The sequence below is a fragment of the Talaromyces rugulosus genome, chromosome I (genome assembly GCF_013368755.1).
Source record: "Talaromyces rugulosus chromosome I, complete sequence".
Classification (NCBI taxonomy): Eukaryota; Fungi; Ascomycota; class Eurotiomycetes; order Eurotiales; family Trichocomaceae; genus Talaromyces; species Talaromyces rugulosus.
The window spans coordinates 4,696,848-4,723,720 of record NC_049561.1 but is presented as its reverse complement, the minus strand read 5'-3'; the positions used below and the strand labels follow the sequence as shown (position 1 = coordinate 4,723,720).

Genomic DNA, 26,873 nt, shown 5'->3' with positions numbered 1-26,873 from the left:
TAGAAAAAAAGAAAAGAAATGAAACTAAAAGTTTTCACTAGGCCTTGGCCGGCGCAGTAGAAAACTGCGCCAACTTACTCACACTCGCAATTTTGTGGCTTATCGTGGTGATGCTTCCAGTTCCAGTAATCTCAAGCAAAGGAATATCCGCACCGAGATCCTTGACCAACCATGTCCGGAATTCCATCGCCACGAGAGAATCAACTCCATTTGAGCTGATGGATTTGGACGGGTCAATGTTTCCGACAGGAATCGCTAGGAGGGAAGCTAGTTTGTTGCGAATCCCGTTCGAGACTACGTTTACTGCTTCTTCGAGGGTAGATGCGGCACCGAGTAGAGATTGCACCAAATAAGTCGGGTTCTCCTCTGAGTTCTGCGCACCACTGGTCTTGGTCTTGCGAAGATGAGTAAAGATAGGGAATCCAAGGTACGACGGCGGAGGAACCCCTCGCTCGTGGTACATGGTACCCGTGGTCAGACCAGCAATGAGCTGTGTGGTAGCATCGGACTTGTTTCGTGGGTCGATGAGGAACTCGAGAATGGCGTGGATCTCGTCCTCACGAAGGACCTCGAGAACAGCAGTTGTGTGACGAGCATAGTCCTTGTTCTCAGCCACGAAACCCACGGAAAGCACACTGCCGAGATCAACACTCGCTGTTGGCAATCCTAGCGAAGCTCTATACCGAGAAAGAGCGTCTTGGTACGTATTTCCAGCAGCGTAGTTGGCTTGACTCCGATTACCTAGAATACCCGTGGCAGAAGACAGCATCACAAAGAAATCCATGTCTTTGGGCAGAGCTTCGTGAAGGTTCCAAGAACCTTTGACCTTGGGCTTGATTGCTGCTGTCCAATCCTCGAATGGCATGTTTTCGAACATTCCGTCCTATTAATGATTAGCTTTCTCACTCACCTGCTTGTTAAGAAGTTACATACCTTTAACACCATGGCACCTTGAATGACACCTTTGATAGGCGGCATTATCTTGCTGCACTCTTCGATGACAGTCTTTAGTCTTTCCAAGTCCGACACATCACACAACGGAATATGGACATTACACCCTTTCTTTCTTAAATCCTCGATCACGTCTTGGACCGCGTCCGAAGGTTTGGATCGAGCAAGGAAAATCAGGTTTTTAACACCACGAGAAACCAGCCATGATGCGATACTACGGCCCAGACCACCGGTACCGCCAGCAAGCACATAAGAGGCATCTTCCTTAAACTGGTACGGAGACAAAGCCTCTGGGACAACAGGAATCAGATCTTCCTCGCCCGGAACGAATATCATCTTGCCCATTCCCTTGCCAGACTGCAAGAGACGAAGACCTTCTTCAACTTGAGAGTAGTTCATGACCGTTGTCGGCTTGGCTTCTTTGATGTGTCCTTCGCTCCACAAGCGAATGGTATCTTCTGTAAGCCGTGTAATGAGTGATGGACGATGACGCATCATTGTTGGCAATTCAACACTTGCCATAGTCACATTGCGCAAGAATGGAGTTAATTCGACCTTTCCATATGCTTGAGCATCTTTCTTGCCAATCTCAATAAATCGTCCAAATGGAGCAAGACATTCCCATGATGAGCGTAGTGCTTCGCCTGATAGCGAGTTCAGGACAACATCGACACCCTTGCCTTTTGTGCTCCTCATGATACCCTTGACAAATGTGAGGTCTCGGCTAGAGAAGATGTGGTCCTCCGGGATTCCATATTCAGAAACCAAGAGACTGCGCTTCTCAGGTGTCGAAACGGTAGCGTAAATTTCTGCACCAACCATTTTCGAATAGTGGATGGCCGCTTGTCCGACGCCTCCGGCCGCAGCATGGATGAGAATCGTCTCACCTTTGAGCATTCGTGCGGCGTCGTCCAGTCCATAAATAACAGTAGCGTAGACACATGGAAGACCCGCGGCGATCTCATAACTAAGGTTGTCGGGAATCTTGCACACGACGTTTTGGTCGACTCTGCCAAAGGTGTGGAAGCACCCTGTACTCTCCAAACCACAGAGATAGACAACCCGGTCTCCAGGCTTCACTCTATCTACTGCCGAACCGACGCGAGTCACAATACCACCAGCTTCGTTACCAAGGCTGTACGCCATATGTTCGCCCATGGCAATCATCAAGTCCCGGAAGTTCAAACCAACAGCTTTGATGTCAATTTCAACCTGTGTTTCACCAAGAGGGTCGTTGTAAATCGTATCGGTGACCCATTCGAGCTTGTTCAACAGACCAGGAGAGGAAGTGCTCAGCTTTATAGGCCGGTTACTGTCTCCAAACCTGATCATTTGCGGCAAGGGTTTCGCGAACTTGTTGTTCAAGAAATCATTTCCAGAATCAGAGTCAACCAGGCGACTTGTATAGATTATACCCTCCTTCAACTGGAACTCCGAATTAAATTCACTGGGGAAGAGGTCAACGAATTGATTCATGAAGATTTTCATGATCTTTTCTAGAAGGCCTGTGACTGAAAGGTTCTGTTCTAGAACTGAAACACTCGCTAGGCATGCCGGTTCCAGATCTCGCTCCCAGCGAACCGTTCTGAGAACACCCAAGATCATATCAAGTTCGGGCTTCACAATCGGGTTACCAGTAACCCAAAGAAGACCACCTCCTGTAGCAATTAATTTCCTAATCCCAAGATAGTCGGATTCACTGATATTTTCCATGAAAGGCTGGTCTAGCTCTAGAAGAGAGATGCAAATGGCGCTAGTCAAATCGGTATTCGGTAGGTCACTTGGTTTGATGCTCGTAACGTTTAAAATGTGCTTCAAGGAGCGAAGACTGTCTTCAAGTGCCGGACTCAATTCGTGACGGATTTCGTGATCTAATATAATAACGTGATCAATCAAGTCCTTGTCTGATTCTTTCTCAATCGCCGTTCCCACAAGTATACTTTGACTGGAGTTATCTGGGTTTTGGGAGCTGGGAAAGTCAATATCAACGCCAGAGAATCCCGAGTCTTTGAAAATGACATCCCATTCAGCGGGCGTAAGGAACGGACACCATTTACGACTGGGCTCGACACCAAGCCACCAACCAGGAAGCTGGCCAAAGGAAATCTGTGTCCAGACAAAGTCTTGTCTGTTTCCTTCGTGGAGGACGATTTTACCGCCCGGCTTGAGCAGCAACCTCAAACTATTCAAGGTCTTTCGAAGATCTGCAGTGGCGTGAATCACATTTCCGGCGACGATCAAGTCATATGTACCAGCTTCGAATCCTTGAGGGAGCGGGTCCTTTTCGGCATTCAATGTCTTGAATTGCATGATATTGCTCCAGTTCTTAAAGCGATCTTTCGCCTTTTCGAAGAAGCCGGCCGAGATGTCGGTGAAAGCATACGACGAGATTCTCGATTGGCTGCTCCCAGTCTCTCTGTTTGTCTGTACATCGGGTGACAAAACATCCAGTATGGCAGCAGTTGAACTTCCAGTACCTGCTCCAACCTCCAGGACACTAAGATCCGTGCGGTTGTCCCCCAAGACAGATAAATAACTCTCCAAATGCTTTGGGAGATCGCCCAAGTTTACTACCTCATCATATACACGGTCCATGAGATCATCCTGACCGAACATCAGATGAAGAGGGTCAGCTTCCTTCTTCAAGACGGGAACAATTTGGCGACCCATGCGGATAGCAAGGGCACCATCAGCGCTGTGTTCCTCAACCTCGCGATAAACAGCTTCTTTCGCCTCTTCAGTCTTCGGGAAAGCTTCAAATTCCTGCAGAGGAAGTAGTGTGATCTTGTTCTCTTTCAGCTGTTCAGTTCTGAAGTTTAGCCAATCCCAATACTGCTTGAAATGACCTTCCAGTGTTGATGGATCAAATCCTGCTAGGCCGGTAAGGCCATCAGTAACAAGCAGCATGGTGGCTAGCTGATAACGATGGACCCAGTAGCGGTCCTTCTCGATGTCTGGTTGAGGAATGTTGGCAAGCCCCCTTGCGGTTGTCGAGTCTAGCAGCTCCAAGGCCGGCTTCCATTCCAAGTTGTGACATAGTTTTCGGGCTTGACTGCTGTTTGAGCTACCGGATTCAAGCGGAGTGACGCGAATGCCCTTGATGCTGATACGGGGGTCTTTCGTTTCTTTGTCCCAGATCTTGACATCGCATTCGTACTTGTCGTATGCAATCAATCCAGCTTTTCCATGTCCGAGATATGCGTGACCAGGTGCCGAGCTGATGTCTGCTGAAATCCAAACTTCTCGAATAAATGTAGGAACGGCAGGTTTCTCTAGTGTCGGCTTGCCAGTGAAGTCAAGTACAGCTGCCAGAAACAAGTGCATCATACTGTCCATTGTCGCCGGGTGAATCAAATGCGAGTGAGCGTAATTCTTTGGCATCGAGCTGGGAATATCGGGCACGGTGACTGTTCCTAAGATAGATCCCTGGTTCTCGCCATTGACTCTCACATCCTTCAGATTTCTGAACAGAGGCCCAAATGAAAGACCCGCTGTCTGAATATTGTCATATGATTTTTCAAAGTCTACTGGCTGGTGACATGATTGCGATATTTGTGAAAGAGACTCCTCCCAGGCCTTTTTCTCTTCCTGGTCTTCACGACCCGCGTCTACTGGACCCGGAGTAGTCTTGTAGTCCACAGCAATGTATCCTGTACAGTGCTCAACCCAGTCATCGCCGATAGGGTTGTAGGAGGTAACTTGGAAACGCTTCCAGACAGAGGAGCTCCATAAGCTTGACTCGTCCATTCTCGTTAGCGAGACAGATGTCTCAATGCCTTCTTTGTTATCTGGAATGATAAGGGCCCGTTTGAGTGCAACATTCTTCAGTCTGAATCCGACAATGGTGGACTCGGGATCCGCTTGTTGTCGTGTTGCTTCAAGGGCCATTATCAGATAACCCACACCTGGGAAGACATAGTTGTTGGTGACAAGATGATCCTTTAGCCAAGGATTTTCTTGCAATCTCAAAAAGTGCCGCCAGCGCGGTGTCTCTTCATTCCAATCGGGAACAGGTGCTCCGAAGAGATCGTGTCGAGGATGCTTCCTGAAACGATAGTTCTTGCTTAGTCTGCTCTCGTACATGGTCGTCGATGAATGGTTGAAACGATATGGAGGAAGGTCGACCAACAAATGTGCCTTTTCCTTTTGAATGTTTGCAGCGGAGTTTACAGCTGTGATTTTCACGGATCCTCCTTTTGAGTTTAACGTTCCAATTGTACCGAGAAGAACGCTTGGACTACTGTCGTTGCGGTTGAGAACAGGAAGATAGTCAATCGGAGATTGATGGCCCTTTGATGCAATGACTTCCTTAATGGCGCTCTGAAGAGCTGAATGTGGCCCAATTTCAATGAGATGATCAGCGAAGATATTTTCTGCGGTTGCATTCATTTTCAAATGGCCCTGTCCTGCGGTGTTTTTCTTATAGCACATTGCCGAGAGGCCGTCGATGAAACGGACCGGTGAGATCATGTTATCAACCCAATACTGAGCTCCGAGATGATCTTCCTGAACTTGTTCCCCTGTTACCGTGGAAAAGATCAAAGCTTTATGAGGAGCCTCCACGGGAGTGCCGGCAGTAAGGTCCCCCATTAATTGGAGGTAATCCGAGGCGACCTCCTTCATATGAGCGGAATGGTAGGCATTCTTGACATTTAGTTTTCGGGCAAAAACTCCGTCAGCATCAAGCAAAACCTTCAATTTATCCACCATGGCTTCATCGCCCGAGACTGTGTTGTTTTTGGGGCTATTGTAGCAGGCAATGATGAGCTCTCCTTTGTTTTCATTGTGCGCTCGCTCAAGGTAAGGGTTTAGTTGGCTTTCACTCAAGCCGACAGCAATCATGGCACCCTTAACTGCGAGTTGCTTAGCAGAAACATATCCTCGGAAATATGCAGCTTTCCAAGCTCCTTCTCTCGTCAGTCTTCCGGCAGCATATGCTGCTGGTATTTCTCCTGATGAGTGACCGACCACTCGTTCAGGGTAGACATTCCAACAAGCCAACAAGTCAACCAGGGCAATCTGAATAGCGGAGCAACTTGGGTGAGAAAGATATGGCTCGTTTACAAGGGACGACTCCTTGTCTTTTAGCAGCTCATCTAGTCCAGACTTAGTTTATATTACTAACGATTGATGGATTGAACTTACCCATGAGAGTCCACTCGCTACCAAGTGACTTCATGTAATCCGAGGCTTGCTGTAGAGATGCTTTGAATACTGGGTAGATCAGAAGTTCTCTTCCCATTTTCCAGTGTTGGGCCCCCTGTCCTGTGAAGACATAGCCGATCATTGGTGGATTTCGAGTACGAACGGGCTTCGAGAACATCTCATTTTGTAGATTTGCCTTCAGCTCCTCCTTGGAGGACGCAAGAATAAAACTCTTCCAGGGGAAATTGGACCGCCTTTCTGACAGCGTAAAGGAGAGATCGTTCAGGAGATCAGCTGCTCCGTGACTAATTGAAAATGGCTTATCACTTAAATATTGAGCGAGCCCATCCGCATTCCGGTTAATTCCTTCTTCATCAAAAGCGGATAGTGGGAAAATCTTAGGCACTGCATCTTTCGAAGTTCCATTGATTTTAGTTGACGAATTGGTGCCATTGGTTTCATGGGTAACCTCGCCATTTGTTGCCGTACCGTCTGTTGTTTCTCCCTTGGCGTCTTCATCGTTTTCAGTTTCTTCTGTCTTCTCCAGGAGACTAAGAGATTTGACTAAACTTGAAATCTCATCAGGTGTTGGAATAGTTAGTCTAGTGTTGTGAGTAGCTGATATATTGTGGTCTTTGAAATAATGATAGGCGTCATCGAGAATACAGTGGCCGTTGGTTCCACCGACACCAAACGAGTTGACCGAAATTCTGCGCGGGCCGTCGAGAGGCCACGGGATATTCTCTTGTGGGAATGAGATATTCCACTTCTTGACTGGAATCTTTGGATTGGCCTTCTCAAAATTGGCATTTGGAGGAATGATACCGTTCTCAAGAACCATGACTGACTTGATTATACCGGCGATACCGGCACCACCCTCTAAATGGCCAATTCCGGACTTGATAGCACCAATGTGCAGAGGAATATCCTTCCGGCGTGACCTAAACGCACTCGCAATAGCACCCGCCTCGATGGGGTCACCAGCTGCAGTACCAGTACCATGTGCCTCGACGAAATGGGTATCATTGAGGCTTAAGCCTGCTTTTTGGTAGATTTCATGGATTAGCCTTTCCTGGGCGGCAGCACTCGGAAGGCTAATTCCAGGCGTACGGCCGTCCTGGTTGACTCCGGTGCCTCGTATGACCGCACGAACTGTGTCCCCGTCTCTAATTGCCGATGACAAGGGTTTGATAATGAGCGAACCGACACCCTCGCCACGAGCATAGCCATTGGCCCTGTGGTCGAAGGAAAAGCAACGACCGTTGGCACCTAAAAAGCCGTGGTGGCTCATGCCCACAATGTCGATGGGGAATTCAACAATGTTGACACCACTCACAACGGCCATCTCGCTCTCCTTGCTGTGTAAACTTTGCGCGGCCAGGTGCAAGGCGACCATGCTGCTGGAACAGGCAGTATCAATGGTCATACTGGGCGACTTGAAATCGAAGAACCAGCTGACTCGATTCGAGATGATGGAGTTTGTGACGCTGGTCGGCTTGTATTTGATCGTACTCTCTGGATCCGAGTTGAGCAGGGCCAGGTGATCGTGATTGAAGCCACTGGCAAACACCGATGTCCTGGACCCGGTGATCTTGTGCATGGGAATCCCAGCGTTTTCCAGCGCATGGTAGACGCTCTCCATGACTAGACGCTGCTGGGGATCGAGCGTCAGCAGCTCGGTCTTGATGACGTTGAAAAAGGCAGCGTCAAAGGCGGCCGGGTCCTCGGTGAGGAAGTGACCGCCTTCCACCGCGAATGTTCCTCCGTGTTCCGGGTCCGGGTGGAAGAACGCCTCTGCATTGAGACGCTCTGAGGGGAACGGCGCTGCTGCAGACCGCGCGCGCAGCAGGAAATCCCACAGCTTGTCGGTGGCTGTGGCATCGTCGGGGAATCGAGTGGCCATTCCAATAATAGCGAGGGGCTCCATTTCGACGCGGGAGCCTGCTCCCATGTCTATGTCATCCACGGCAATCGGCGCCATGGCGATGGAGGGAGTGAAGGAGATAGAGAGAAGGAGAGGGGAGATTGTGTTTGAGAAGCGGATGAAGAGGAGAGTTCATTCATGCCATGCGCGCATCACTTTTTATTTCAATGGTTTCTTATAGCTAAGACAATCTTACAGGACACAAGAGCCCCGCCGACTCAGCGAATATAGCTAAAGGTACAAGCCACCAACATCCCTGTATCAGTGTATCACAGAGACCCAACCGCCTCTCCGCAATTGTTACCCCAGTTGAGCTCCTCTCCATCTGTGCTTCACCGTCGTCATGAAAAGGAAGGCAGTTACGTCTGTTGGTTGGTCTAACCTCCAGACCCAGTTGGCGCCACCAAGACGATAGTCCAGCGGGGTTGCCAACTTGCCATCGAGGTGATAGCGGCTTTTGATCGGTGCTATAATTTCACCGACTGATACAAATGACTGGACTGCTGGATGAATGAAACGTGGCCGTCAAAAACCACCTCCTAATCGAGACGTAAACAATCAGACCAGTCCTATGCATCAATTCGAGTACTCCATCCATTAAACCGATGGTGGATTGCAGAAAGCCACACAGCTTCAAAGGGCCACCGACGAAAAGAGGGGTAAAGGGCTGAGATGGAACATACAGCAGCCCGTGGAATGAGTCTTGTCAGACGAAATACAAGGAACCCCAGACCCATCCCTCCACCATGGACCTACTTGGAGCGGTAGTTTGGCGCAATTAAGTTGCTTCTCCACGTGGGGGCTTCTACAGCCAAGATTGTGGATGTTGTTAGGCCATTTTTCATCCACCGCTCGACGTTACATCGTGGCTAGCTTCTGGAAAAAGGTCTGACACCATAACGTACGTTACTATCACATTCTGAAGATGATCGCTAGTCTAGTACTTGCAAATCGGAGACTTTTGGTGGAATGTCAAAGCTATAGTAGAATAGTACTAACACTCGTCGGCGATCGGTAGTTTAACATCCCGTGTTACGACATGACGGATAAAACGGTAATATATGCTGTATTTTTATGCTTCTTGCCAACTAGGCCCTTTCAGCCGTCTCTCTAATCAGCTGTGCAATTTTTTTCATCTCCGCATGACCACGTGGGAAATCCTCTCCGTTATGGTGATGATATTCGGTCGACTGGTCTGGCTCGCACAACTGCGTCATATGCAGTCCATGGTGAAAATCCTCCTCCTCGGCGCACCGAACGTGCAGCGTGGGAATATCCATGAGAATGCCGTCAATTCCAGAATCATATCGTGTGATTCCATATTTTCCGTCTGATAAACACAGTCGTCCATCCGTCAGGGTTTTGGTTTCCAGGGCCATCAGCTCGGCTTTGATCGCGGCTGGGTCGTAGTCTTCGAACTCATTCTTGTTCTTCCGGACACGTGTCGCTGAGTCTCGTAGCAGGAGGGAGGAGGCCTCTTTTACCAGGGCCGAGTTTTCCATTGTCATTTCCGTGAATGTTCCCTCTTCAATTGGGAAGACTTTGAGCGGCGTGACCCCATTGATAAATACAGCAAAACGGAATGGCCTTTCGTCTGGCAAGCTAAACGGGTTTTCTAGAGCATTGCGAATGATTATTTGGGCCGCCAGGGCTGTGCCGCCAGAGTAGGACAAGACGCCATCAAAAGGCCCGTTTTCCTTGATCAGTTGGATTAAATCGTCCTCTGCCTGTTGTATTGATGACGGCCTCAGGGGGTCGTAATAACCGTATAATGGCGCCTTTGGGAATGCTGTTGTGTATAAAGACCAGTTTCCTAAGCATCCACCGATATCAGTCTATTGATCTGCCGGGAAAATCCATGGCCGTGTGAAATTTACCTTCTGTGTGTGGCACAGTGCCTTGGACATATTCGAATTCGAAATCTTCTAGCTCGGCGCGGAATGCAGCAGTCTGCAGCTGAAAGATCTATCACTAGAAATGAGAATTTCCTTCAGTATATACTTTGAAAACATTCGCGTACCTCGTTATTCGACCCTCGCCCGTGAAGGCAAAGTATCTTCATCTCGAACACCGATTCCTAACTGCTGGTATACACACAGATCCTAAATATCCAAAGCTCAACTGACTGACGTAGCTACAAGTAGCTTGTAAGAAATACGTCAATTAGCCAACCTAGCACACCCACCCACACCAACATCAACACCGTGCCGGCGTAAAAACTAGGCATCTTGGCTGGAAGGATCGATACTGGATCCTACGTAATATCAGAGTTATTCTAGGGTGCCACACTTTCTTTTTCTCACAACACATGTGAGACTATTGAAGAACCCCGCAAAAAAACCTCTCGATCATGACTCGCATTAGGCCTCCAGATACGTGTAATTAATATCTTCAATTTAATCGAGTTAGATCGTATACCATTTCGTGTGGTGAGATTAATGCGGGGGATGGCGGGGCGGCGCTGTGTTACTGTATTTCAGTTGTATGGTAACGCTGGTTTTGTAATTACTTACTAAGTCCGGTATTAAATACGTATCTTGGCGCTCCATTGTACGCCTTGAATGCTCTGACGAAACCAACATTGAATGAATGAAATCTGAGGAGACTTGAAGAATAGAAGCATAACCGAGAGCACTTATCGCCATTTCAATAATAGATGAATGATGGACATGAAATGACAATATGAACGCCAATGACTTATCGTGGCCAACCATGAAAGATTTGTACTCCCAAATCAACCAGCAAGACCCCGTCCTTGCCACATACATCGTGCCAGTCACTCTCCTAATAGCAGGTTATTTCATACTCCAACATGTATCCGGCAGGAAGAATGACTCTGTCCAAGAACCGCCTGTCGCATCCTACTGGATCCCATACTTTGGTCATCTTTTCGGGTTCCTTTTCGACCCTGGCCGACTAGTGCGCGATCTAAAAAAGAAGTATCCCGACTCGCCATTCACTTTGATAATGATGGGACACAAGTTTCACATCTACAACTCGTCCGAGGTGATTGCGCATGTCTTCAGCCGCTCTCGCGAATACTTGTTTCATCCCATCGTCGCTTCGATGATGGAAAACGGCTTAGCGATGCCGAGATCTGACCAGGTCAAATTCGAAGTACCTATTGCCGAGTATTCGAGTGATCAGAAGGAGTCGCGGGCCTTTGTTGAGGCAAACCATACCGTTTTCGTTAAGAACCTGAGTGGTCATAGTCTGACGACTACGATGCGAGAGTATAGCAAGCATTTCGCCAAGGCATTGGAGGAAGCTTTCCCCGAAGCGATCGTAGATGGAAATACCTCAATCAATTTGCATGACAAGTTGGAAAGAGTGATATTCTTTGCTTCGTTAAACACGTTCTTCGGAAAGCGGTTGCAGGCGAACTATTCAGAGATGTTTGAAGATTTCCGAGCCCTTGAAAAAGCGCTATATGTTGGGGTACGCTCGAATCTGGCTTTCCAGTTAAATCCACGTGCAGAAAAGGCTCGTGCTCGACTACTAGACCATTTTGATGCCTGGGTTGACGTTGAACTGGGAGACTGGGGAGATGAAGATGTAGCGTGGAATGAAAAATGGGGGATGAGACTGAATTGGGAACGAGAAAGGCTTCACCGGGAGCATGATTTTACGCGGAGGGGGCGTTCATGCTCGCATGCTTCGTTTTTATATGTGTAAGACAACGCCAGCAAATACGGTATGCCATCTATGGATTTGCTGACAGACTGCCAGAATGAACACAAACTCAGGGCCATTGACAACATGGTTCTTGACAAACATACTCCAGTCCCCTACTCTCTTGTCTCACTTCCAAGCTGAATGTCAAAAGCATGTACTCCACTCAGATAAAAAGAACATTGGATTCGACCTTCCAAAGCTGAGAGCAAGTCCCTTGGTACAAGGGATATGGAAAGAATCTCTACGACTCGGATCCGTCAATGCAGTTGCGCGAGTGCTAGCCAAAGACATTGAACTAAAAGGATATTTACTCAAGCAGGGAAGCGTCATCCTCATCCCGGTGCAACTATTGCACTACAATACTGACGTATTCCCGGATCCCGAAAGATTTGATCCTCAGCGATGGGTTTTTGACGAAAGCAATAACGACGCGGCAGTGAAACAGAAGCAAATGATGGCACATTTGCGGCCCTTTGGCGGTGGCGGTGGTATTTGTTCTGGCCGTTTTGTAGCGGAAGAAGAGGTCATTCTTGCAGCGGCCACGTTGGTGATGAAATACGACTTTGTCATGCAGAATAAAGTTGAATTGCACCCGATGGCGCTGGGAATTATGTCGCCAAAGAAGGGTGTTTGGGTGAAGATGCAGACTAAGAAATGATAGAATAGTTCCATCAGTGTATATCAATTGATATGATCTATCGACAGAGTGGTTAAATATATGTCTATATACGTACTAAAATATTTTGATTATCTAAAGAATGGCAAACTCTGCCACGGTAGCCCCAAGATGCTGTTCCTCGCCCTGAGTTCCCCGTATCACGAGCCTTATTTTCTGAGCTTCGACTGTCTGTGGCAGCTCCATCTCCGTCATATTCCCCTGTCTAATTTTGACTTCGTGGACAGTCTTGGGATTATATGGGGCAGAAATCTTGACTTTGTTTTCGTACAGTTTGGTCTCATCACTGTATATAGTAAAAGTCTTGGCTGGAGACGTTCCCCAATTAATGATAAATCCAGAAACATCATGTGTATCTCCTAGGTCTACCGTCATTGACGCGGGTGTGTCCGCATTAAGGGGCTGCCAGACTGTTGCATTCGACCCGTCAACAGCACTCAACGGATAACGCCCAAAGCTCCATGAGCCGTCGTCAGCAGTGACTTTTTTACACAGTGCTTTGTTCCGTTTCGCTGAGGAAGACTCGAGATGTGGTCTCCGTGTAGAGACAACCAAGTCTTCGCCCGATTTCAACATATGATTCTTCTTGTCTCTATTATCGGTATGTTCATCCCCAACTTGGACAGGAACGGCAACATTATCATGCGGAAGCCCTAACTTCCGTCGGGTTATGGTTGTGTTCTCCGGTTGAATAGAGACATCAAAACTGGCTCCCTGCCACTTGAGTCCTTTGATCACAAGCCCATCAGGAATCTGCGGTGGTAGCATCGGATCCAGATAAAACACATCTTGCCTCAACCTCATTCCCGTCAGACCATGCGTAAATGCCTGCAAAAAACCCCCAGCCCCCGTCAGAAATGGGAAGGCGGGGTATAGCCCAAACGGAAATGCAAGTGAGTCGCCGTCCCTCTCGGGCTTGTCCAGAGCAGTTTCGCTGAATTGATAAAAGGGATCGCGAAGGTAGGGCTCCGAGCTGCGGAGTAGATAGGTGTATGCGGCACATCCGGACTTTTGGAGTTGAGCCTCGTTGATAGAGAAGATGGACCAGGTCATTGCTGGGCCATGATATGTGTTCATTTCTGAGTACTGTTTATTGTTAGCTTCTTTCTTTACTGTCGAAAGGTGGGAACGTACATAATCAAGGTCATTGCGGGCCCAGTCTTCGCTTATCCGATATTCGAGCGGGTAATTCATCAAGGCGACACTAGCTTGTTTGACCTTCCAGTCTCCCGGCATATCATCAAATTCAAGAGTGATTTTGCTTTTTGAGTTTGTTGGAATTCGAATCTTTTCTGCAATTTCGGACCAGTTTTGCGGAACTTCCTTGTTGAGGACTTTGGCTGCAGCGGGACCGTATTCACCGAGAAGCATCTTAATTCCGGCATTTGTGAATGCGCCGTTATTCTTGAAGAAGGCAAACTCATCCTTTGTTTGGTTAGTATAGCATGACAATTGGAGGACTATAAATGGAATACTGACCGGTTCTCCAACAAGGATGGTGTCAAATTCACCTGTCTTTTTATTCGGTACGACAAAAGCAGCAAACATGTCTGCAACACTCTTAATCATCGGCCATCCCTTATCCATTAGCCATGAGGCATCCTTTGTGGACTGGTAGTACTGCCAGTGAGCGAGAGCAATATCTGTGTTTAAGTGATACTGATAACTCTCACAGCGGCCTGTGTTCGTGCAGTTTCCATATCGACCGCTCGTCCAAGGAAATAGTGCCCCCGAGATATTGTACTTTTGCGCATTTGAAAGTGCTTCCGGTAGGAGTCGTGTTCGGTAGTTGTTAAATGCCTTTGCATATTGTGGATGCAACGCCAAAACACTTGGATATATCCATGTCTCAGCATCCCAAAACACCAGACCCGCATACGATTCGCTAGAAAGACCACTTGGCATGAGCGAATTGTCGCTTAAGCCTGGTCCTTCGATTTTGTGTGGCATGTTTGTTAGAGTATGGAACAGAGAAGCCCGTACACTTTTTTGAAGTTCTTTATTTCCAGGAACGACGATGTCAGCTGCATTCCATGTTTCTTCCCATTCCTGGACATGCTCTGATATGAGAGAAGACCAGGTTATTCTTTTTGCACCGAGAGCGGCCTGTCTCGCAGTGTATAAGCTCTGCTGGGGGTATCCATCAGTAGAGGCAATTCCTGCGTACTTTGATACGACCAAGGTGCGACCCTTTTGCAGAGTAACATTCCAGCTCTGAGCAATTGTACTGAGGTTTCTGGATACAAAAGGAGAGTCTGTTGCATCTTTCCTGATATATGAATTGCTAGCACCGTCGAAATGAACTGATGATAGGACATATGCCGTCGAACCCTCGACACCCCAGGGTTTAACACTGGTCCAAATAATATTCTCATCATCCTCAAATGCCTTGTCACCGAAATGAGCTCTCACAGATCCTGCCCCATCGAGGATGTCTGTGATAGTGACAGATGTGCTCTCACTTGCCGTGAGTTCGAGCCTAACAACGCCGACATTTGATCTCTTGCGGTGAGCAAGAACTGTAAAGTTCAATTGGTACTCAATAGAGCTAGATTCAAGAGCTGGCGGGGCCCATGTGACACTTGTTCGCACAGTGCCATCTCGTATGGACAACGATTGATAGAATGCTTTCACCGAGCTCTTGTCCACTCCGGGCAGATAGCTCTGTCCATCAGCTGTCGTCACTACCAAGCCAGTCCAGTCTGGGATTCCTGTAATGGTGGACTCGCCGCCTTTTAACATGTTCTCCGGGCAGCTGACGTGTTTTACTCTGTCTTGCAGATTCCAGAGCCCGGCTATTGTGCCAAAGGTAGCCCTGGGCTGGTCAAGTGGCCATGCTATTATAATCAGCATAAACGTTTTCTTTTGAAAAAAAAAAAATATATCAAAAGGCGATACACACTATTATGAACATACTCCCCATTTGCATCTCTCTCGATCCAATACCCTACCCCTTCCGAAGGCAAAGTCTGCCCAAAATACCCATTCGCAACATAAGGCGCGGTTTGGAAATGGTTCGGCGTAAATGTAGTTGTCTCTAAAAGCCAATCTGGATGCTTCTGCTGGTGATTCCGGTGGTGATGACCGCTGTGCAGTAGCCATTGCTGGGTGTTTTGAATAGCATGATCAATGCCGGTGCGGGCGGATTCCCAGTGTTGACCAGCAAAAAAGGAAGATACGAGCACTGCCGCGTAAGTTAAACTTAGCATTGTGTCGTTGGAGTGTGCACATTGTTTTTCTTGGGGTAGTACCTAGCTATGATCGATCCTCTGAGTGAGATAGCGTTGGCACAGGTAACAATAGAAACGGTATGAGGGCTATGGTAATGTACTGTCACGGTATCGGTAAAATAACGATACGCATTGGTTACGCGGAACGAGGCCGTCCTTGGGTTTAACTTTAGATCTTGGGGGCGGAAACCAGCGGGGCTGTAATACTGTATACGCTTTCTTCCCCACACCCCGTTGCGGGGAATGCTAGCTAAATGCAACTTTCCTTTTGGGCTTGATCGGAATATACAAGTCCACATTGGCCCAAAGTAACATGGATCGTTGGTTTTCTTTTTTCATTTCAATGGAAAAAAACGAGTAATATAAGTGGGGACATGGAACTTTTTCAAAAGATCGACTTCCTCAAATGGATACCGATTCAATTCACGCGTTGGCGCGACTCGGTGCGATTCAGTCACCTTGGCATGGGTATGAGCTCCATGCTCAACGTTGGCTGTAACCGTTGCACGATAATCGCCGACCGGTGAGCGTTTGTTCCACAAGTGAAACCAACAGCTAGCATCCCTGTCATTGTTGGGTAAGCGCATAAGCTAGACTCCCTGTCTCGACTCGATTGAAGCGAGGATGAACTCGCTTTTCCAAAATAATATGGATGATGCAAAGCGGAGAAAAAATAGATGGACATCATTAAATTCGTTCATATCACCGAGTCGGTCTCAGACACACACCTTTGCGATCTGTACTCGTAACGGATGACATCTGAAGTACCGTCTCATGACTCACTGGTCTACATCAGCGGTCCCCGAAACACCTCTACAGGCTCATCGTCCGGCATTTGAAAGTCTTCGCTCCGAAAAGACCGGTCCCAGTCCTCCACATCAGCCGGCTGGTGCGTACGACCGTCGTCTGCATGCCAGAACTGGACAATTACGCTGGTTTCTTTGAGCAGGTCCTCGCAAGTCCGTGTCATCTCATCTTCCAGACGAGACAGTCCCAGCTGTCCCCAGACAATCCGAAACAAAAGAGTGGTATACTCGTGGTGGCCGGTGTGATATTGAACTAGGTCGTAGAGCTGGCCGAAACGGAGGCCCGTCCGCGACAAGCTGAGGGAACTGGGTTCTGCGCTGGGCAAAGACGATGACGCGGACTCAGCATAACCAGGAGCTTTATCTATGTATCCCCTCCAAACAAGCAACCAGAACCTAACTTCTCTTCTCTCTTTCCATCCGTACCCAAGTGCCGGTGGTGCCGGCTGTGAGACGAGCATACGGCGCCAGCTGGCACCAGACCGCATGAACGCCTGATGCCGCCTTTCGAGGTATTCTTGCATCTCAGGGCTGTCTGAAAGATCATTACTACGACCATCAGCCCACCACGGCAGTTCAAAGTAAAAGTGGTTCGCGCTTTGCAGTCCGCCGCATCCCTTGGGGTCGAAAAACACGGACCCGAAATGCTTCACCAGCAACGGGTTCAAAGACGCAACGACTTTTCTTGCATGTGCATTGGTTGATTTATCGAGCTCTTCTTCTGGCGACCTTGGATACGCCACTGACGGTTTTGCAGGCGGTACAATAGGGTAGAAAAACATGGCCTGTTGAAGCCTACGGGAGGCATTTATTACACCGAACCATTGCTTACTCACACGCTGGGCAGCCACCAGGAGCGTCGTCTGGTCGCAAAAGAGCAGAACAGCCTCGAGCAATTCAGCCGTGCTTAGAGCGGCCTCAACTGCGGCGGTTGGCATGTCTGCGAGCGAGCTGGGGGGATGGAGAGATGCTCATAAGATAAAGCGATGTTACGAAGCCAATCAGGCGCCGCCGCGCCCGTGCATCTGGTGCCTGATCTCTCAGGCATCCGCCGACATTTTATCGTCCAAAAACCCACACTTCAAGTAAACGGTGAACATCTCTCGTGAATGAAGCGATTAACCAAGTGGGGGTCTATTTTGAACATACCAAATATCACAATAACACATACTAACTATACAGTCCGCTATCGCTCGAGGATATCGCTCCCCCCAGTCATGTTCTTTTCTGACGCACTATCCCTCACTGGACAGGAACATTGAAGTGTGCAATCCTAAAATTATATTTTGAGAAGAATAGGCTATCAGTATTTTTATATATTCCAGCAGGGTATAAAGACGTAACCTCAACTGTCAATTTTGTTCTTTCCTGGAGGGAGTAGTGATCTCCAAATTTCAATGTTATGTACTAAACAATTGAAATCCGGTGATCTGGAACCGTGATTCGATATCCTACTTTATATCACTACGTATGTGTACCTTCTTTAAACATTGATATCATTGATCTTCAATATCAACAATCTTCGGTAATTGTATATGTATCAATCGATATTTATATACATAGAAGGTTCACCTACCAGGAGACTAAAGTTACGTTTTCTACATGTAGATGTCCTCTCATATAAATTGAGTACGTATAGAGATGAATATCTAGTCATACGTTACACACAATAGGTTGTAAAGAAGTTTCGTAAATACTTGAATGAACCTGTTGTTCTTCAACATAGTCGTGATAAAAGGTGAACAGAAGATATTTTTGGCGATGCTAAGTGTAAGGTTGTCACACTAGTTGAGCAGTTGGGCAACAAAAAAAAATAACTTTGAAACCTGATGTTTATCCCCCCCAAAACAAATAAATAAAAGGTTGGTGTAAAGATAGCATTCAAGTTGTCGAGGACTCGCTCACGGCCGTTCCGCACTAATACCGATATAGTTAGTACATGCAATCACTCTTCGAGTCTTCAAACTGACTCAGGCGCCGTCCGAAAATAAAAAGTCTCAGTACAACATTTAAAAATATTGGTAACAGCTTGTAATTTTAGTATAGGAGTAATAATTTATTCAGCGTCTCAATTTTAATATCACCAGTACAAGTCCGGATTAGTTTCCTCTAGAATTTGCAACTTCCTAAAACTCATAAAAAGTCCTGCTATACTTGGCATGAGTCCGTCCGTATGATATTACAAGTAATTACGGTATTTTACGGGAATGTCTTAACCGTACGGCGAAACATCGGCCGACCCCACTCCAGCTTCTGCATGTAACGAATAATTGAATATACTGGCTGCCTCGAGCAAGCGGTCAGTTCTTCGCTGCTAGCGAATCGCTATTACTTTGTGTCGCACCAAAGCTATAGTGTTTTGGTTAGCGGTCATTAAGATTGTCAGGCTGTTCGAATCCGCTGGCATACAACGCTTCTATTCTGGCCTGAATACAACACGACGATGTCTTGGACCACTCGTCTGGGTCAACTTGTTCTAGTTGGCCTGACTGCCTTTGGATTCAAGGCTCTTCTTCTATTCTCTCTCGCTAATGGCTTTGTCGAACACACACAGCAACCCCATGCAACGGGCAAGTTCCTTGGTCCGTCACTCCCCTCGTCCTCTACCAAGGATGTATTCAAACATGAGGACGTGCCGATGAAGCCCTGGCTGTCTGGAATTTCACAGCGTATGGATCGTCAAAACCAGGACTTTCTCATTTTCATGTGGCCATTTGTGGATGGGACGCGGCCTGACGCAGCCTTGGTATTTGCGAACTTCGCCGGCGCTGCAGGAGCAACGTGGATGTTGATTGTAGTGGAAAGCACGAGGAAAGCCCATCAGAATAAGAGGCTTCTTGCTTAGTATGTGTTATTCTTTTACCTCAGATCGGATAAAAGGAGCTGACGTGGCAGAGCAGTGTCTTTCCCTGGGGATATCTTTTCTTCCACTACTCTCATGCAATGACCACTCCGCTATATGCGATATGGAATTTATTCTGGTCTCCTCTGGAGACTACTTCTAGAAAGCAAGACTATGTTATCAATCGTGTTGAGACTGTCGGTTTGCTTGTTAGCCAAGTTGTGGCATATGTTATTCCTATGGCACTGTTCGCCGCACCTGTGCCAAATGTGTTAAGCGTCTTCCAAAAACAGACGGTAGTAGCATGGTATCAACCATGGAGTGTTTGGATTGCCGTGACCCATTTCTTGGTTACTATCATTGCCCGCTCTTGGATACGACAACCACACCCAGAGGGCAGTTCTACTCCTGCAGCCTACCGCTCAGCCCGTTCAAACCACCGTGCCATTTACGCATTCACATTTGCCCTAGCAGCAATTCCACACCTGGTTGTCTTGTCTATTACTCTTACGGCTCTGCTCTTCCCCGGCCTGTATTCTAGCAGACTAACCAGCCTACTCAGTTTACAGAATGTGTTTATTCCTCCATCACCATGGTCGGACACAAAAGCACCACACCTTGTTGAAGGGTGTAAATGGCTACTCCAGTGGGATTACATCACTGGATCGACAGGTGTGCTGGTGTGGGTTTTGACACGGTACATCGCTCTGCAAATGTCTACTAGTCGAGAAAAACGAGCTTCATGGTTTGGATTAGCCGGGAAAGTGCTGGTATGGACAGTTCTTGTAGGACCAACAGCGGCTGCTGTTGAAATATTGTGGGAGAGAGACGAGATAGTGCTTGACGCCGCTATCGAAGAGGCGACGCTGGCAGAAGCAAAGAAGGCCTCATGATTGGTTATCACTATTGAACGGTGTATTATATTGCCATTGGATAGGTTGGCTATATGTAAAGACAACTTGCAAAATTCGTCTTTTACTAATTAGTAAAATGTCATTATTGGCAACATTGAATTCGCATACAACATAAAAACCCATCAATCGGTTTCCTCGCTGGGTAGAACTATGAATGTCGCTAATGCCAATGCCCACACAATATAGACTGACTATGTAATGAATGATTTGTAATGTTGTGTTTAAATCATGTTGTCCGTCGCTTATTATGGACTGCGATAGCAAATATACGTGATGCTGATGCCAGCGGTGGGAATAAGACACCCTACCCTACAAGATGGGTCCGAGCGGCATTTCCCCTGATTGCTACAGTCTCTGGGCTTGGTTACTACATCCTCCGTTCATTGAACAATGAAGAGGACTGCTTTAGGAAAATATAGAGGATCCCCAGGTGAAAAAAAAAAAAAAATCAAATATATCACTACCAAGACTAATTCAAAGTTACTACCTTCTGGATGATGGGGAATGTCACGTCGTATTAACTACCAAGGTGACTAGATGATGTCTTGGGGGTTACTTCCTACCAACATGTATTGCAAGCTATATTATACAGGAGACTATTAATACGTCCACCGGTCAATTGGAGAAGCAGGCGGTTTAGGCACTTGAAGTCCAAGCCTGGGGATCAATCTTTACTGCTTTTACGTGCTATGCTTTGTAATATTTTTGGATTCACCGTGCAGCAAAAGACGAGGAGAAGTCTCGCGATAAGTACGGCAAGAACAGGGGAAAATATACATCGCTTGGGCGATACAACATTGAAGATCATGCCAGGCACCTTCTAGGGTGTCGATCATACATACACCGGTGTATTTGCGAACGATGAACAACTCTCTAACATTTGAAGGGCGAAAGATTATGCTTGGTATTTAAGGAATTTGAACTTAATTCAAAAACAAAATGGCTGGTTAGAACTAAATACGTAGTGCATATTTTACAAGTACTAGCTGATAAATGTGTTCATGCAGATTGTTTTCTCGGGTTTCACCCCTTTCAAGAGGAGAAGCGCCCCCTTCTCATTTTATGGCGCTAGCAAAATAAGAGTTTAATTAAAAGGGTCCTTTTATTAACTGGAAAGCTTCGAAAAAGCTTATATAATTTGTATCAGTACGAATAAGTTGATAGGAGTAAAAGTGACAACGGTGTTTGGTCGCAGCGGACATTATGATGTTAACATAGTTACTCCGAGCACAAAACCAGCTTAACTGACCCACAGATGCATTGATATATACAGTGAGCACAATACTTATTGCCGCTATACTCGCAATCCGGTCCAAATAACGATTCTCACGGGGTTTTTGGCTAACTTGAAATTCGGAGTCCTCTTTGTTTTACATGGAAAAAAATTTGGAATTATCGCCGTGTTTTCGTTGGTCAACTCAGAACTCGGAGTTTTATTTATGTTAATTAAAAGAAATAAAAAGCTTATTATGATCAATTCATGTTGTGGGGCCTGGGATACGCTAGATTGACTGCCCAAAGAAGCTTTCTTTGATGTAGGCGTCAATATTCAGAGCTGAATGAGAGTCGCCGGTTTCGACTACATAGCGGGAAAAAAAAAAAAAAACCCTCTAGTAAATATTGAGTTGCTAGCTCTAATTTTATGATTGTCTGACCGGACAATTTTAGTCGGAGTATCCGGAGCACACTCGTTATTAGTCTAATATTGTCGAAAGTCCGGCGTGATGGTTGATTTCAAAATCCCAAAATTTCGTACTCCCCAACCGTAGACTTTTCGGGAAAGTTTAAAGAGGCAGCGAAAGAAACCTGAATTAGAATGTAGGTAGCTCTCATAGAGACACCAGCAAAGGAAAACCATCCGCTAAGCCTCCTTCAAAAGCCCGTTCCACAAAGTCAACATGAGGTACGATTGTGACGTCCTTATTGTTGGTGCCGGTCCTGTTGGCCTCACTCTGGCCCTACTTTTATCTTCGAATGGCCATCAGGTCACTATCGTGGAACGTCATGACGCTGTATATCCTCTTCCTCGAGCAATCGCTCTCAGCCACGACATCCTGAGGATATACGATGGCCTTGGTTTACACGACATATTATTTGAGGATGCGTTAACAGATGTTCGCGGAATAATTTCCGACATGGTTGAATTGCTTGGTGTCAATGGACAGGTCGTGCGCCGCGCTCCTTTTAACGGGCCATCCAAGTCTGGCACTAGCATGGTAGTTAACCTTTACCAACCAGCTCTTGAAGAGGCGTTAGAGAAAGCCTGCCTAAGCAGAGGTGTATCTGTGGTCCGCTCAACGGAGATTACCAATGTGATTGATATGAACAGCCATGTTCAAGTCTTGGCTGCTGGTCCTGGCGGCGCTCGGAAATGGTCATCACTATATGTCGTTGGCTGCGATGGAACAAATAGTACCGTTCGTCAGTTAGTAGGAATCCCATTTATTGACTGCCCCGGGAGGAAGACGAACTGGCTAGCCGTCGATGTTAGGCCAAAATGGGAAAATGCGGCGGAAGGTTGGAAGGATTTCTACACCACGAGAACGTACATGGATCCCCAGCGGCCACGAGTGTCCGTCTGGGGGCCCAAACACCGAAGGAGGTGGGAGTTTGCGCTGTTTCCACACGAAGATGCCGAAGTGGCCTCTAAACCGGAGTTCATATGGCCCTTATTGGAGGAATTCGGCTGTACCCCAGAGAGCGCCAACTTCGAAAGAAGCGCCGTATATACGGTGAGAGGGCGGTGGTGCGAGACATTCTACAAAGGCCGTGTCCTTTTGTCTGGGGATGCAGCTCATCAATCGCCGCAATTCATGGGTCAAGGTCTTAATTCTGGGATACGAGATGCCGGCTCTCTTTCCTGGAGACTCGACCTCGCTTTGAGATATCCTAAGAGCAACTGGCCTCGCACCTTTCAAGATTGGAGTGTCGAGCGATTGGGTGGAGTCAAAGATTTGATCAGTGCTTCTGTTGTGATAGAAAACTTAGTTTCAATCACTGATTTGGAGGAAGCAATAGCTCGTGACAATATGCCTGCAGCATCTCGCCCGCCAAACCCTGAGCAGCTGGGCTCACCTGGAATGTACATGTCTCCTTCCGAAGTAGACGCTGCACATTCTGATGCCGTGGGAGCGTTGTTCATTGACGGGGTTATACGTATGGGAGACAAGCAAGGTAGACTTTGTGATCTTTTCGGCACCCTAGGCTGGTTGATAGTCGAGCCGTCAAGAGAAAGTGATAGCAAAGACTCTTTGTCTACAGAAACCAGGACGTTATTTTCCAAGGTTCTCCGTGGGAAAAGCCTCGTTCTTGCAGACGACAATATTCAAGATACGACGGGAACATTCACTAACTGGTTCCAGGAGCACAACGCGATGGGTGTCTTATTGCGGCCGGACCACTATGTCTATGGCGTAGCAAAGACTTCTGCGGATATGGAAGGCTTGGTACAAAGAGCTATAGAGCATGCGGGTCCTTTTGTAGACCTTTGAAATTGCTCTTGAGGTGCAAGATTTCCCCGGGTCTAGTCTAGTTTTTGTCATGCTAGAGAATGTTTCTTGTATGGAGGGTATTTCGGTTATTGATGGTGTTTCCAGGAGGTAAATCGTGACAGGTCAAGTGCTCATACACAGAATTAACTAAAAATTTAACATAATTCAAACAATTGTATCATTGCAGCACCTATTAATCGCTTTAATGATAATTAATAGAATAACATTATACATATCCGGCAGCTGATTGGCCAATCCATTTAGAGACACTAGTCCTTGAAGGGATTAGCGCGAGTGTGTAGATGAACGTCCAGACTCCATAGTAGGCGTTGGTATGTGTAATTTCTTATTAATCGGACCATTTTTTTGAATCCCCTCGCCACGACTGGGATTTGTGAATCATCGAGGCATGGCCATTATTAGAGTTCGCCGCTACGCAACCAAAATGGCTGATCAGGCCGCCGAGCCGCGATGGTAATAGCGTGGTTGCAGATCTTCTGCTCCAAACCAACTCTTTCGAATTCTCCTGTTCGCAGGCCTGTCATACGTATTATGAGTTCAAGACAGACCGTAAGTGCAGTATTGTACATCCTCATAAACTAGAAGTGCAGGATCTAACTATGAACAGTGTTCGGAATGCGGCCGGGCATTCAGCCGCCCTGAGCATTGCGCGCGGCACATGTTGACGCGTAAGGCGACCGATCTGGGGATTGATAACGACTGCGCATAGCTAATACGTAGAAATAGACCGCGATGTGAAACCGCATGGTTGTGATTTCTGTGGGCAGCGATTTCAACGCCTGGATGCCTTGCAACGACACATGGACAAGTCCTGTGTGGAGCGGTTGGTTGCAATGGGAGCTATTCCCACGAACGAGCCACAAAACAAGCGGCGAAGGGTTCGCTTAGCGTGCCGGATATGCCATGAGAAGAAATTGAAATGCGATGGCGCACAGCCGTGCCAGAATTGTGCGCGGAAACAAACAGTCTGCTCTTATCGCGAGGTGCGGCTTCTTTTTGTTTCCGGAAATTAGACTGTTGAAACTGAAATTCCGCACAGAGCACCCCTACATACCCTCCGGAGAGAACTGACAGCAAGGATGAGAGCAACCAGCTTCGGCCGTTATCGGTACAAGATTTCGCCGTTCCTAAAATCCCATATGCTAGACCTTCGGCTCCGGAAATCAGCCAACAACTACAACCCTATGATGGGTTGAATCCGTTGAGTAATCTGACCGAACTACTGAATTTTCCGAATCCACAAGTACGTTTCCACTAAACAGCCTTGTCATTAGTAAAATTTTCTTAAAGCTAATCTAGAGCCAATAATGGGCTGTTCTTTAGATCGGCTTTGACAGCAATTATATGTTTTTTGACCCAAATTTCTCCATGTGGGGAGATACTTATTATTTTAACGCCCCAATAACCACTACACGTACTATGATGAATGATGGAGAGACATCAAACGCTCAAAAAAATACCGATATCATGGCCACCTTTGAAAATTTCATCAGGTTCACCAGTCCAAATGAGCTATCTACAGTTGACTCGCAGGTGCAGCGCTATCTTCAGACACCTCATATTCCTCGGGCATATGATTTGAATTCACTAAACATTCTGATCAATATTTTTATGAGGCACATCACTCCCATGTTCCGCTCTTTTGACGGCTTTAGGATTGATGAACACACTCTACCGGAACAAATCCTTGGAGCTGCAGCCATTGGAGCCTTGTTCTCGGCAGCGCCCGGTAATATAAAAGTTGCCAGGTTACTCTATGCAGATTGTAGCCGAATGGTACATAGTTATGTAGGCGCACCCTTTGATTCACGCTGAATTTGTGTCGAAACTGACTCCTATCAGCTATGTGGCCACGAACTCACTTCATCGCCAAAGTTGAAAAGTCTAGTTCAGACAGTGAGTAGTAGACAAACACGCACAAACTGAACATTATTTATGAATTCTGATCTGCTATTCACAGTATCTGCTTATGGAGCTCTTTGGTATCCTTAGCGGTCAGAAACGGGCCACGGAACTTAGTGAAGCGCATCATTATGCATTGGTTCAAGAGTGGAGTGACTATGACGAGTTTCTTTCGTCGAACGAAAGAAGCGAACTTGAAAGGGAGCAGGGAGAAAGGTACCTCCCGCAGAAACAAGTTGAAACTCAGTAACTCATATCTCTAAACTAGGCTATTTTATGATATAATGACCATCGAAGCCCTAAGATTCTCTTTGATGCAACTACCGCCCGTGCTGAGCCCATTCAACACACGCTACATTCCTTCATATGTCAACAACATGTTCAATATAAACTCCGACGCCGTTCTTCAATGTCTCAACGAAACACCCGGCCAAGAAATATCATCGGACACCACATACCAAGAAATTGCACTTATCGCTGTAGCAGCCTGGAACGCCAGCGGCCGCTGGAGCCCCCAGACATACGAAGCCGGAAACCGGCGTTGGCGCGCAGAGCTGATCGAGACCGCCCTCCTTCGGTTCACGACGCATCACAAAAGCGTGAAATCTCACTGCTCGTCCATGATATTGTGCTACATGATCGTTTTGAGCTTGCACGTCTCCTTTGGCATCCTGGCCAGTACGGCAAATTGCGTCATGGCCAAACGCCAAGTCCCGTCTCACGTCGAAGAGACGAGGGTGAACTGGATGCAAAGCAACGACCAGCTCAAGGCAGTTCGGCATTCAAAGGCATTACTAGACACTGCGTATGAAGGACTTCGTCGGAACTCTCCGGCCGACTCCTATCAGCCCGAATTTGCCGCAGATTCCGGGTGTGAGGGGCCGCATGATGCTATCTGTATCTACCTCGCTGCTCTTGTTTTGTGGGCGACCGGTCGAGAAAACAATGATTCTGAGCTGTATTCTCAGGATGTGGGCAAAGCCATGGAGTGCTTGGAATCGTTGAAAGCTGCCATAGCTCCGAGTTTTAGAGAGTCTCTAGGGATATTGGTTAATGAGAAGACCACGTAATTAAATCTTATATTTTACTTTATGCATTGTGAAACTCGCCAGCCCATATTTAGCTTGATTTTCTGAATAATAATACGTTTACGGTAATTTTCAACATTGAAAGATGAAAAACTCATTTCCAGGGCCAATATTATTGCTATATAGAATCTCTTCGTTACCAGAAGTTATTACAACCCATTAATTGAAAGTATATTTCAACGACGCTATTATAACAATGCTACACAAT

General features: G+C 47.0%; 8 protein-coding genes across 8 annotated transcripts; 4 read left to right on the top strand and 4 right to left on the bottom strand.

Moving 5' to 3' along the window:
- Window positions 1–37: 37 nt before the first annotated feature.
- Window positions 38–8,077, bottom strand: TRUGW13939_01598 (uncharacterized protein; the record flags this gene model as incomplete). Its single annotated transcript, XM_035484797.1, has 3 exons — window positions 38–883; window positions 934–6,047; window positions 6,097–8,077. The coding sequence occupies 3 exons, from the start codon at window positions 8,075–8,077 to the stop codon at window positions 38–40; spliced, it is 7,941 nt and encodes a 2,646-aa protein (XP_035340690.1).
- Window positions 8,078–9,108: 1,031 nt separating this feature from the next.
- TRUGW13939_01597 (uncharacterized protein) lies at window positions 9,109–10,082 on the bottom strand (the record flags this gene model as incomplete). Its single annotated transcript, XM_035484796.1, has 3 exons — window positions 9,109–9,833; window positions 9,898–9,985; window positions 10,041–10,082. The coding sequence occupies 3 exons, from the start codon at window positions 10,080–10,082 to the stop codon at window positions 9,109–9,111; spliced, it is 855 nt and encodes a 284-aa protein (XP_035340689.1).
- A 620-nt stretch (window positions 10,083–10,702) lies between these two features.
- On the top strand, window positions 10,703–12,353 carry TRUGW13939_01596 (uncharacterized protein; the record flags this gene model as incomplete). Its single annotated transcript, XM_035484795.1, has 2 exons — window positions 10,703–11,691; window positions 11,750–12,353. The coding sequence occupies 2 exons, from the start codon at window positions 10,703–10,705 to the stop codon at window positions 12,351–12,353; spliced, it is 1,593 nt and encodes a 530-aa protein (XP_035340688.1).
- Window positions 12,354–12,446: 93 nt separating this feature from the next.
- On the bottom strand, window positions 12,447–15,580 carry TRUGW13939_01595 (uncharacterized protein; the record flags this gene model as incomplete). Its single annotated transcript, XM_035484794.1, has 4 exons — window positions 12,447–13,457; window positions 13,506–13,796; window positions 13,851–15,208; window positions 15,274–15,580. 4 exons carry the CDS (start codon window positions 15,578–15,580, stop codon window positions 12,447–12,449), a joined length of 2,967 nt encoding a protein of 988 aa, XP_035340687.1.
- Window positions 15,581–16,388: 808 nt separating this feature from the next.
- On the bottom strand, window positions 16,389–17,345 carry TRUGW13939_01594 (uncharacterized protein; the record flags this gene model as incomplete). The annotated part of the gene is made up of 1 exon (XM_035484793.1): window positions 16,389–17,345. The coding sequence occupies one exon, from the start codon at window positions 17,343–17,345 to the stop codon at window positions 16,389–16,391; it is 957 nt and encodes a 318-aa protein (XP_035340686.1).
- A 1,505-nt stretch (window positions 17,346–18,850) lies between these two features.
- TRUGW13939_01593 (uncharacterized protein) lies at window positions 18,851–20,142 on the top strand (the record flags this gene model as incomplete). Its single annotated transcript, XM_035484792.1, has 2 exons — window positions 18,851–19,251; window positions 19,308–20,142. The coding sequence occupies 2 exons, from the start codon at window positions 18,851–18,853 to the stop codon at window positions 20,140–20,142; spliced, it is 1,236 nt and encodes a 411-aa protein (XP_035340685.1).
- Window positions 20,143–22,061: 1,919 nt separating this feature from the next.
- Window positions 22,062–23,654, top strand: TRUGW13939_01592 (uncharacterized protein; the record flags this gene model as incomplete). The annotated part of the gene is made up of 1 exon (XM_035484791.1): window positions 22,062–23,654. One exon carries the CDS (start codon window positions 22,062–22,064, stop codon window positions 23,652–23,654), a length of 1,593 nt encoding a protein of 530 aa, XP_035340684.1.
- A 445-nt stretch (window positions 23,655–24,099) lies between these two features.
- Window positions 24,100–26,647, top strand: TRUGW13939_01591 (uncharacterized protein; the record flags this gene model as incomplete). The annotated part of the gene is made up of 9 exons (XM_035484790.1): window positions 24,100–24,128; window positions 24,191–24,224; window positions 24,283–24,343; window positions 24,402–24,553; window positions 24,715–24,918; window positions 24,999–25,451; window positions 25,518–25,571; window positions 25,636–25,793; window positions 25,846–26,647. 9 exons carry the CDS (start codon window positions 24,100–24,102, stop codon window positions 26,645–26,647), a joined length of 1,947 nt encoding a protein of 648 aa, XP_035340683.1.
- Window positions 26,648–26,873: the final 226 nt, after the last annotated feature.